Raw genomic sequence first — 12,210 nt, 5'->3', positions numbered from 1 at the left:
AAAGCCACTAGGCTGAATTTATAGCCCTGTGAGCTGCTTACTCTTGTACTGTGCTCTCCAGCATCGTTCTTGGTCCAACCATCCATGGACCATCTGCTGTGGCTCTGTGCCAGACCCCAGCTCTCCCCGACTGATTCCCCCCTGCCCAACAGAGGGTTAACCCCATCCCCAGCACTCCAGCCCAGCACTGCACAGGTACCTTGGAGCTGATCAGGGGTGTGATGGCCTCCAGGGAGGTGGAGACGAGGGAGATGAACTGCTCCGGGTTCTGCCGGTGAACTTCACTGTAGAACTGTGCCAGCCAGTGAGCATAGGCCTGCAGAGCTGCCAGGGACTGTGCGTGGCTGCAGGGGACACACCAGGGGTCAGGACCCACGGGGGACAAAAGCCACGAGGGACAGCTGCAGGTTTTTTGTTTTTCCCTGCACCCTGTACATTTAGGGCACATTTCAAGCTGTGCTGTATCCAAACTCACCCACTCAGCAATAGTATTAAGCCAAAGAATAAGAATAAGCTAAGGTCAAACTCTAATCATATCTCATAGTTATACTTTGGGCATAGTGCCTTTTCAAGAGTTTTTTTGAGTCAGAACATTTCTTTGGAACCACACAGGCAGTGTCCCTCAGACATCTGACAGTGTACCTTTGCCAGGCTAGCTTTAGAAAAAAGATCACAAACTTCTTCAGGGATATTGGACAAAGGAAAGGATGAAAATCCCTTTGCTAAGAGAAAAAAAATAATCTTACAAATTATTTTAAACCAGGAAAGGAAAGAGACTGCTAAAGGAAGATAAACAGCACAAATTTGGGGTGAGAGGCAGAAATCCAGGGACCTATATGATGAAATCTAGTGTAAGTTTTCCAGCCTTATATGAAATCACAAACTAGAACAAGCTCTTGCTGTGTTCAAAAGGACAGCCTTAAATTCTGCTCACAAGACACTGTCAGGCAGCAGGTTTGTGCTACACAACATTAGGAATGGAAGGCCTCTAACAGGCTGTCAGAGGGTTTTCTATTACCAGCAGCATCAAGATTTCACACCTAATGTCAGCTTCTGGATTAAAGGTATTTGTCTGTTGGCTGGCATAGCTGGAGGGCATTTGTTTGTCTTGAAAGGATATGGTTTGGTTCCTTGGCTAAAAGAAAGACACCTTTTAACTGAGCCATAGATCTGACTCTGGCAGCAAAAAAATCCATCAGCTGGAACAACAAACTGACAGTGGATCTGGTTCTCAGGATACCACTATTGTAACACTTATTTTACCATTTAATTACTCTGTGGAAGAGTGAAACTTTTACAGCCACTAATAAAGGGCAGAATAATAGGTTGCTTTCACAGCCAGTGTAATAGGGCATTTTGACTTCTAATCACTATTTTTCTCTAAATAACCTCAGTCCATCAACTTGAGAAAACGGGGGTCCAAAAATCCCACCAACAGCCCTGACCTTCAACCATTAAATGAAGGTGCCCTCCTGGTTAGCTCACAATCACTGCTGAGCTTGCACTTTGCAGAACATTGACCGAGAGAGTGGTTGGAGCATCAAACTGAGGAGATGTCAGACTGCCTCTGTCCCCTGTGGGTACCAAATTTGGGCACAATCACTGGGAGGGTACAGCTCATACTCACACATCAATGAGGTCAGGTTTCAGGACTGATGGTACTGCAGTCTCAATGTTGTACAGCTTTATCTGGGATCCATACAGTGTGACTTTTACCAACCTGGAAGCAAACACATCTCTGGTGGTAAAAAGGGACTGTCAGGTGGATATGCACACCTACAAATCCACAAGAGCATCTTAGCTGAATGCAGCTCTCTGCCAGACTGAGCCAATAAACAGACATGACATTTAGGCCATTCAGCTGAAAATCATGTACAGCCTGTGCTGAGATGGAACAAGTAAGATGTTCCTGCATGGACATGAAAAAACCCAACATATCCAAGGCAGCTGTCTGGGGCCCTGAAATTCTGTAATTTGCAACCATGAGCTAACTGTTTCTTGGAGGGGAAGAACTGAATGATGCCTGCTTTTCAGTTTTCACAGGTCTTTTCATTTAAGAAAAGAGACTTTGGTGATTTAGCTTTGAGAGACACAACTCTGAAGTAATTAAACCCTACATCGCATTTCACTGCATCACCAGTGCAGATGCTGGAAAACAAGTCCCTTTTCCAAGTGACTAATTTTATTTAATCCCTCCTATTAGTTACGTCTTTGGTGAAGGATTTAGAGAGCCATCTGGGAAACTCAACACTGATGAATGGTTCTGGCCATCCAGTTGTTTGTGTCTCAGTTTAATCAGAGCACGGGGAGGCAGGGAGAAACCTGGGGATTTCACCTGAGCTGTGCTGCTTGTCCTGGTGAAGGGGCAGCAAATTCCCCCCTCCCACACCTACCTCTCCACCACTGTAAGGGCATCATTGAACCTGGCAGCAAAGACATCCCCAGTGAAGTATTCTGCCAGCCTCCCCACAGCCTGCAGCAGGGAGCTGAGGTCCCTGAGGGAGCAGTGCAGACGGCGGCAGTCGTTCTCTGCAGTGATGTTCAGCCTGTGACCTGCAATGACAGGAGGGATCACCACCAAGGAAGCTAACAAGGCCTGAGGTGTAATTAACCACTTGTGCTAATAGCCACTGACTAAGAACCCTGAAACTGAAAACTCATCCTGTAAAAACCTTGTACAAGAAGAAAACAAAACCACAGAAGCTTTTGACTTATAAACACAGCTCTCTGGGATGGGAAACGTCACTGCAAAGCTACAGGAAATGCAAAGTTTATTCTAATTACATTACAAACATTCTTCTTAAATTAGCTCAGCAGTGGGTCACAGGTCAAACCAAAGCACTGCCCAAGTGACTAAAACACTCTGAGTAGGACAAGTTCATCTGTTCCACTTGCCACACTTCAAATTCCTCTTTAGAGGCTGCAAAGGATGTTACCAACTACTTCAGCCTTTTGCACATTTTCTTTCTTCTGCCTGGTACTGACACCTGCACACACAGGAGCCTTTCTGGCTCTCTGCAGTCCAGGAGAAGCCACCCCAGCTCAGGGGAGAAGCTCATTACTCACACTCCCTCTGCTGGCTGCAGGGCACTCACTGTTCCAGAAGCTTGTTTCAACAAGAGTCATTTGCTCCTCATGTCCAAGTGTGGTTATTTACTTTCACATTTCTCAGACACTGATTACTAGATTTGCCACTAGATTTGTGGAGGTCTTATCACCTCCACAATTGTCCTACACTGGACTGGGCATACCTGGTCTCCAAACATTCCAGACCTTTTAAAAAAAAGGCAAACCTGTTCTGCAACCCCATGTTTCAAAGAAAAGCTGCTTTTCTTTCCACTGCCCCTATTGCATTTTGGATTAAGTTTTCAGCAACAAGTTTGCCATTTCATACCTCTGGCATCAGAGCACTCCCACCCCCTCCTGAATCCCCAGCTGCATCTGAGCTGCTGCTTCTGATCCATCACCTGTACAGCCAGTCCATGTCACAGCTTCTAATACAGACTGGTGCTGCAGCATTAAAAAAACCTAAAAGTTGCTTCTCCTAGGTCTGAAATGAGCCTAAAATCAGAAACATTTTGTCCTGCACTGCCCATACAGCAATCACCATTCTGCCATGAATAGAGGTATTGAAGATTCCTCTCCTGGTTGAACCAGAAAACTTAAATATCACCTTAGCTTTCCTCACACACATCTCCTTACTGCTCCTTTCCTTATTTCCCAGGAAGGAGCAGCAATACTTGGGATTTTTATTCAGTTGAGAGCATTGGTATCTTTGTGCACTAATTCATACAAGAAGGCTCCTGAAGTACTAACCTAGGGAAGTCTTCAGAACCTCCTACTACACTCTAAATACTTAATTCTCCCCATTGACTCACAGTGGGTTTAATTCAAGCTTAAATAAAAATGCTCATGTGACAATTTCACACTGGGTCTGAGGCCAAAGCAAACAGGAGCACAACCTTCCCTGAAACAGGTTTCAGTGGCAGGAAAGAAGTAACCATTAGCCCTCCACGTTACTCTGCTGTTTGGTGCTGCATACCTGTTCTTAACACAGGTGGCATCATGATTTCTAGTACCAGAGTAAGGGAAGAACCATACCAAGAGAGAAAATAAATTGCATTATTAGGCTTTTGTCTGTTGTTGGAGTTTTGACTGCTGAGCCATTAGACACCATACAAGTGTTCAGATCCTCAACTGATGAGAGGAAAAAGCAACACAAAGTGGGTTTGGAGTGTTCCTGCAATCAGCTCCTCCAGCAGTGAGGATGGGAGTGCTGGATGCTGGTTATTACCTGTCCCTGAAGTGACCACAAACTGCTGGAGTCCCAGATACACTTCCAAGTTATCCTGCAGAACTGGAAACTAGAAGAGACAAGAAATGAGCATTATTTTGGGGCTTTGCAAACAGTTAACAGCTAACTACTAATTACTCAGAGCAATTTTCTTATTTCTCCCTAGTGCCTCCAAAAAGACATCCAGAGAGCAGGAGAGCTGCTAGGTCCTGGGCTGATCCTACACGCCACAGCTTCTCAGGGCTTGACAGCTGTCATGAAAACAAAAAAAATCACCACTCTGAGGGCACTTCTCTGTGGTAGCTTTCCTTTTCCCCCAGATACCAGCAATCAGCCTAACAAGACAGTGGCCTGACAAGCGATAGCTCAGCATGTCACCAGTAGCAGATGAAGATGGATGTGTAACTGGTGTAACTCCTGGAGCTCAGGAGGCTTGGGCTTTATTCACCTCACCCATAAGCATCTCAAAAATCCAGCTATCAAAATGTTTACAGACAAGCCTCTGCATTCAACAGCACTGATGGGAAAAGCACCTGAAACTGCCTGGGCATCCCCTAGGTTATCCAGAGGTCAAAACTGAACCAGTTCAGGGCTCAAAGCAAGAACCCACTATCAAGGTTCTAATTAACAGCTGGGCATCTTTGTACAACTGCAGGGGGAGAACTATTTTTAAAAACCAGACAGTGTTCCTCCTGTTAATGTGTTACTTCAAGGAGGCCACATGCTCTTCACCCTGTGATGCCTCTTGCTGAAACAGCAGCTCCATTTGCTGGCCTCTTGCTGCCCCTCACTGGCCACCACACTGCAAGGAACCTCTACTGTCCCACACAGACTATTTTGTTCTCTACTTAGAAGTTTCTAGTAATGGGCTCCTAGTGCTTATCTTAGCCAGAATGTTTCTTAAACAAAAACAACAATTTAAAAAGTTCAGGTCAGGCACCTTCTGCCTCTGCAGCAGCTCAATTTTCTCTGTTCCTCGGGAGGATGGTTCAGAGGCATGCAATACCTCCAGCAGAATTCAGAGACTTGCTGCACTTGCCCTTCTCACCCAGAGAAAAGGCATCAACTAGTCTGAATTTTGGGTTCAACTGGCTTACAGCCTCAAGATCTCCTCCTCAGAAACCACGACAATGCTACAAACCCTGAAGACTCTTATACCACCCATTCAAGCAACAGCAGTGGCACTTGCTGGAGAGAAGCACTTATCTGTGTTTATCAAATGTAATTCCTGATTGTCTGAAGCATTCTTTTCAGCATCTGTATCTAGCCTTTCAGTTAAACAAAGATTTCACTCTCCTTAAAGCCCTAATGACACTCTCATCTGTCCAATTCACAGCCCTGCCTCCTAACAAAAAAGGCCAAGATAAACAGCAGGGAAGGGTGACTGTAAAACATTTACACTTTGAAAGTTGTCAACTTCCAAAGAGTTCAGTGTACAGCAAGTAGGACTCAGATGCTGACTGAAGTACCCTCGTTAAAACACACCAAGAACTGTCTCATCCTTGCCAAGCTTTTGCATCCAAAAAAACAAATCTCCCCACTTGTCTGGCACTGGGGTCCCTATCAAACAGCTTGTAACAAACTCCAGCAGTTGGTGCTCATTTCACATTCTGCTTCTGGTCTGGGTAGCTACTCACTAGTGTGGAAAAGGCATGAGTTGGCAGGAGCTCCATGACTTTTGCAACCACTTCCAGGCTCTGGCGCAAGTACCGCTGCCACTCCGTCTGCTGCTGCGGGGAGAGACCTCAAGGTAAGCACAGCACTTCAGAGGGAAACAGATGGGGTTTTTGGTGGATTAGTAGGTTTTAATTGATGCTTGGGACTAGCTAGCTCCCTTCCAGAGCTTGACTTTTGCAGGCACACAGATACTGAAGAGATACTGTCATGATGACTACCGTATGCTGCCAGCACCTGGTGAGAATGACCCTGCCCACCCCAGCTCTGGGTCTGCACCAGGTTCCCTGGAGGGATGAGCCTCAAGGGTTCACTCCTGATGCTGCTCAGATGACCAGCACTCCTCATGCAGACCAACCTGCCCTTCCAAGGGCTCTGGCCTCCATCCATCTCAGCCACCTACTCCTCTTTTATGTTTATCAGTGCTGAGATGATGTTTGCCAGGACTGACTTGGGAGAAACAAGCTTGAAACAAAAGCACCAACCATATGTACAGCTTAAAGCTTTTCTCTCAGAGCTACTTCAGCATTCAAATTCCAAAGGAACCAGACATGGACACCTACTGCCTCTGATCATCTGAACCTGAGTATTTTCTTCTCCACAAGAACCAGTTTAAAAACAGAGGCTGTATTCCTTTCAGTGCAACTAAGAACACTCTTGTTAAATGCCTTTCATGCTGACTTAAACCTCAAAGCCCACACACAGTGGGAGTGAAGAAGCAGCTGCCTAGCTTGTACTCCAGAGCAAAGACATTCTAAATGCTACCAGTGCAAGAGTTAACATCTGGACCTGTCCTTGGTTAACTCTGCTCCTTACATCATCATCCAGTGTCTCGTCATCCAGCTCCTCCAGCTGTGCCTGGTTATACCTGAACTGGATTCGATTCAACACCTCTGTCAGCAACAGAACCAAAGCATCTTCGTACCTGGGAGCAGGGAGAAAACAGAGCAGGAGTTTGAGCAAACAATTCTGCAGAGATTGCTGCATCCCCAACCCCTCCAGGGAAGGGAACATGTAACACAGGTGACAGCAAAGAGCCTGTGGCACAGATGTGGAGGTTTGGTGAGGACACACCAAGCAGATCCTGGGATTAAGACTATCAGGTCATTTCAGGCCACAAGCTTAACCTGTAAGGGAAGAGCTGTGGTTCTCCCTCATATCCCACTAACTCTGAGAGGGAAAGGGGGAACTTTGGGAATAGAAACAGCCCAAGAGTTCGAAACAAGAAAGGTAGGAGTGGCTTGCATGGAATAACCACAGATGTACACAAACAGGAGGCACTGACAGCTTCTTGTTGCTAAACTGCTCCTCAGCAGCCTGCTTGATGCTCTGCTTTTTGGGCAGCAAATGAGGAACAGATGAAATAGGGTGGAGTTATTGCTGCCTTCCTCAAAAGGGGACCTCCTCTGAGGCTACTTGTTCTGCTGTCCTTTTTCTCTACACTGCTGGTCAGTGAATTCAAGCCCTTCTTCTCTGAAGCAAAGCCATCACCTTTCCTACCTGCACTGTGACACTAAAGGCATGTCACTGAAAGGTATCTTTGCACCTCTCAGGAGCTATGCAGCCTGTATGGAGCATGGAGTATCCTCCTTCTCACAGATCACCTAAGAAAAATGCCAAGCTGCAAAATCAGCACAGAGCCACCTGAGCATGACAGTGGCAATGCCAAAGTTTGGGGACTTTAAGGGGGTTTGATTGTTTTAAAAATCTCCTTTCTCAAAACAGCTGGGGCCAAATGCAAGACGTCATGCTCTTCCCTAGGTGAGATCAGGTTGGAAAACCAGGCATTAGGATAACACTCAGAGCAACCCAAGTGTCAGACTAGTCAGCTGTGCAGCTGGAAGCTCTCTGTGCAAGGTGGCTTTGCTGCTGCCACACGACCTAACTCTGGATTTGGCAATTTATCCAGTAGTAAAAGTTGTCATCTGGACAAAATGCAAAGCTTAGAAACCACAGAACAGGAAACTTCATCTGTGCTGCTGTGGTGTAACCACTCCCAGGCTGTCAGACTGCAGAGCTCACACGTCTGAGAGGCTGCAGGGAGCTGCAGCTACAGGAGTTGTCACCAAGGGCAGGGAGCTCTGGCACAACACTATGTAAACAAATGGAAGTGGTTGGAGCTTGCAGGCTGACACATCTCCTAGAGCAACAGCTATTGGTTCAGTTTTACCCAAAACAAAGTATTTGACACCATGAGCACATGTTCTGTGCCAGGTGAAGCAGAGGAGCAGGACACCGAGGCAGAGCTCAGAACTGTTAGGCAGGGAACAGCTAATTAGGGACAAATGATACCAAAGTGCAAGTGCAAATACCTGTTACTTGAGAAACGTAGTAAGTGCAGTTCCCATGCTGACAGGAAGAGAGCTGCCTGCTGTAAGCCAGTTCCACACTGGCCCTTTCTGGTTGTGATGCCAGGCTGTCTTTCCAAAACCAACCACTTAAGTGTGCTCCAGAGAAAGAAGTTACTTTCTGCACTTAGTGGCAGGTAGTATGGCACAAAGCATGGTTTAAGCCTCCAAAACTTGATCAAGATCATGGTCAAGTTAAATGGCAGCAAAGGGACTTTTCTCAAAAGAGAGCCACCTATTTCAGGTGACTGCATCTGCAAAGGAAGAGCTGCCAACCACTGCTGCAGTTCATACACAGAGAGCAACAGAGGCAATCAAGTGGAACTCTAAAATTCCAAACACAGCCTCACCAAGTATTTCTCAGAAACACATCCTCCATTTAAACAGGAATTTTTAATTCCTAATTAAATTTTAAAAAACTCTAACTCGTTAACTAGCTGTATGAGCTGCATGAACACTTACTAGGCCACTCACTCTGCAGTCTCCTCCTCTGACACCTGCTAAAATGTGCTCTGAAATCTGCTGAAGTGCATCACAGTTCTGCTTCAGGCTACAAGGCTGCTGGGCGCACACACAACACGTGTGACAGGTTTCCTGCACTACCTTGCTCAGTTTGAATTCGTTTGAATCAGTGTGAAACACTGAAGTTTGCACTTCTTACACTTCATGATTTTGGAAAAAGAAAGGACTCAGGCACATGTGTAGCTGGAGTGAGAGCTTTTTGTTCCCAGTGACCATGAAGTCTGCTCACAGCTCTCACCCCCTGACTGCTCACCTGTTGAGTACTACTTCTTTGTCTGCCAGGCGACTTTTAATTTTGCTAGTCAGGTAGTCCAAGAAGAGTGTCCAGATGTCCAAGCAAGAAAAATACCCTTCATGGGTAGGCTGAAATACACCAAAATTCAGAATGAGTATCAGGAGCTACGGCAAGATCTGATTCCACACAACGAAAATACAGGTCAGCACATGCTTTAATCCATGAGATGAACTTCTTGCTTTATCTTAAAATTTCTACAAGGCCCCTGGAGAGGTTTAAAGCTGTTAAAAAATGAACAACAGCTTTAGCACAAGGGTGGAAATCCAGGAATCAGAAGGCTGGTCTCAGCATTAGCCCACCCCACGGCTTGCTGCATTTGATAAACCTGCTCCCTTGTCACTATTCACATGTGGGGTAAATAGGGCTGAGCTGCATCGTGACAACTTTCACAGCAAGGTAACAGGCACTAAAAACCATCCTCAGATACACTACAAGCAGCATATTCAGAAGAAAACCACCCCAGACACATAACAGCAAGCTAGAGATATTTTTCCTGATCCCATTATCCATTCCAAGTACTAGCTAAAAAATAAAAGCAGAAGCCAAGTTAAACACCAGACAAGTTATTCTTGCAAGGTAACTACATGTGACCTCTGTCTCCAAATAAATCCAAGAGCACATGAAGCCATCTCCAACTCCCCAGGGTTACTGGGGAGGTGCCAGTGAGAAAAGTGAATTGATTTTCTCTGGGTTAACTTTAGGCTTTCACTAGGGAAAACTAAGAGACAAGAGAACAGAGAACAGCCAGAGGAAAAATGATATTGCAGGCCTGTACCTGATGGAAAGTGTATTTGAACAACAGTGCCAGAAATTCCACCACAGGGAACTGGGAGTAGGATTCAATTCTTCGTAGGTGGACACTCACAAAGAGACGGAGAAAGTCTGTGAACTTCTCAATGTAGCTGTAAGGGGAAAAATACAGCTGAGAAAACACAAAGGACACCACAAGGGAAAGCAATCTCATTGAAGCAGTGATAAAATGGACTCAAAACCCTTTCATTCATAAGAAAGTTACAATTAACAGCCAGTAGAATAATTAAAATACAAAGCCCTGCAACAATTACCTACAGGATGGGCAACCCTTCATTCCATTAATACCTGCAACAGCAGAAAAGAGTCTAGTCAAAAGCAACTTTAATATTTGGATAAATGTAATTGAGTTCAATCTGAAAATAAGTGCACTCCACATCCCCCCTACCCCAGAGAAATGATTTATTAAAAATGTCTCAGTGATGTAGAAAGGATTAGTGAAAACCTCTACCACTGAGGAGTTCAGCTGGAAGCAAGAAGTTAATGCAGCAATAAGCAAGAGATGGGTTACATCTACAAGGGGCAGTGGGAGAGGCACAGAGCTGAGAGGTGGAAAGGACTGTTTCTTCTGCAGTGTAAGTCAGCTATCCAAACACTTCTGAACTGAGCCCAGGCTTTTGTGACTGAATTAGATGCTAGAAATCACCTTCATATTAAGACAGGAGAGAGTGAGCTCCTCCATCAGTACCTAGGACTGATGCATTGCAGCATCACACAGACAGCAAAAGCTCCAGCAACCCCACAGCAAGCCCACCCTTCCCATATGGTAAGAAAACGTCAAGGTTTTCTTTTAAATCCAAAGTTAGGCTTAGCCAAGTTTCAGAGAGGCAGGAACAGTCTGTCTGGTTTTATTGTACAGCCCTGCTCTTCTCTTCTGCAAAACTTTTTATTCTTGGAGGGAGGACTCCACTCAAGCCCAAAAGCATTGCCAGTCAAAAAAGAGCTGCAGCCCTGTGGGTTATTACAAGCCTACAAAACCACAGCATAGTTTGAATATGCAAAAAAGATTCAATTTCCTTTTTATTTGATACTGCCTACTTGACAAGAGATCACTAAACATACCTGAACACAGATCAAACACTTCAAAAATAAAGCCAGCAAAAAAGAAAAATAGAGTCCAGACCCAAACACCTCTTTCATTCCTTTAATTTTTATTTTTCAAAGAAGCTCTGATCTGAGACTGGTGAAACTCTTACTTAGCCCTGAGCTCTGCCAGCTCCAAAGTCCCTTCTGCAATCACCACACCATTGCCTGGATTCTTGCTAGAGATTTCCAGTGTTTTGGAATCCTCATGTTACAAGCCAAACACAAATAAAGCAGAAGACAGTTTGCTTACTCTCTTTCTGGACTAGTTTGGCAGTTCCAGCTGTTCATTTTGTAACAGACCAAAACTAACCAGCAGCCCAGAGAGAAGGAACAGACCCAGGGCAAGCATGTTCTGAAGACAACATTCTACTGGGTGCATCTTCTTCAGTGTCAATTGCCTTCAGGATTTTGCTAGTCCAAGCCAGGATGACACTTTCATGCAGTTAGTTTTGAACATAAAAGTATAGCTGTGCCCTTGAGTGACAAAAGGAAAATCCTCACATCCTTTTCCATGGAGAGGACAGAGTCAGCTCAGAGAAACCTCCACTCCTCCAGAAGCCAGCTAGACTCCTCCAGCTTCCAGAATATCTTTGTTACATCCCTATTTCAGTCCTGAGCAACGAACAAAGAGGGGTCTCACCATTACAGACACCAACAACCTCCCTGGGTAATGGACCTAAGAACTAGAACATGGCAACACCATCCCTGTGAAGGCCAGCACAGCCACAGACCTCCCACAGCCTGGCCAGGCTGCCCTGATGGTGCTTTCCTTAAAAGAAAGGACAAAGTCAAAGCAGGGATGGTGAGTTTCCATTTCTGACACCCAGAGTGTAACTCCTGGCTCTCTGTGCATGTGTCTGGAATGCAAAGGTGGCAGATTTCTGCATGTCTCATTTCTAAGGACTGATACTGAAGTCAGAGCAAGTTAGTGGGGAAAAAAATGAGTATGTAGGATTCGCTGTTAAACAGGAGTCATGATTAATCCAGAGTTACCATCCAGAAGTTCTGTGTGTAACTAGACATGGAAAAAGGGAATTTTACAGACATGCAAGTTCTCTTCAGTAAATATATATATAAAAAAACAACACACCACCAAAAAAACCAAACAACAAAGCCTTGCTGCTGCATCTAGGGAACAGAAATTTTATACAACAGCCCCAGAAATGGATTTTCACCACCAT

General features: G+C 45.2%; 1 protein-coding gene across 3 annotated transcripts in view; it reads right to left on the bottom strand.

Moving 5' to 3' along the window:
* Positions 1–12,210, bottom strand: part of XPO6 (exportin 6) — a 46,331-nt gene that overhangs the window by 8,602 nt on the left and 25,519 nt on the right. For 2 of the 3 annotated variants that reach the window (XM_030459670.1, XM_030459672.1), the window contains 8 exons: positions 9,909–10,035; positions 9,092–9,201; positions 6,785–6,893; positions 5,932–6,024; positions 4,295–4,364; positions 2,394–2,553; positions 1,628–1,720; positions 200–344 (listed from right to left, as the gene is read on the bottom strand). In XM_030459670.1, coding sequence (XP_030315530.1) covers positions 200–344; positions 1,628–1,720; positions 2,394–2,553; positions 4,295–4,364; positions 5,932–6,024; positions 6,785–6,893; positions 9,092–9,201; positions 9,909–10,035 — 907 coding nt within the window. The remainder of the gene's footprint in view (positions 1–199; positions 345–1,627; positions 1,721–2,393; positions 2,554–4,294; positions 4,365–5,931; positions 6,025–6,784; positions 6,894–9,091; positions 9,202–9,908; positions 10,036–12,210) is intronic. The other variant, XM_030459671.1, reaches the window with a different exon arrangement.

This window comes from Calypte anna, chromosome 14, assembly GCF_003957555.1.
Source record: "Calypte anna isolate BGI_N300 chromosome 14, bCalAnn1_v1.p, whole genome shotgun sequence".
NCBI lineage: Eukaryota > Metazoa > Chordata > Aves > Apodiformes > Trochilidae > Calypte > Calypte anna.
This window is presented reverse-complemented; position numbering and strand designations above follow the sequence as displayed.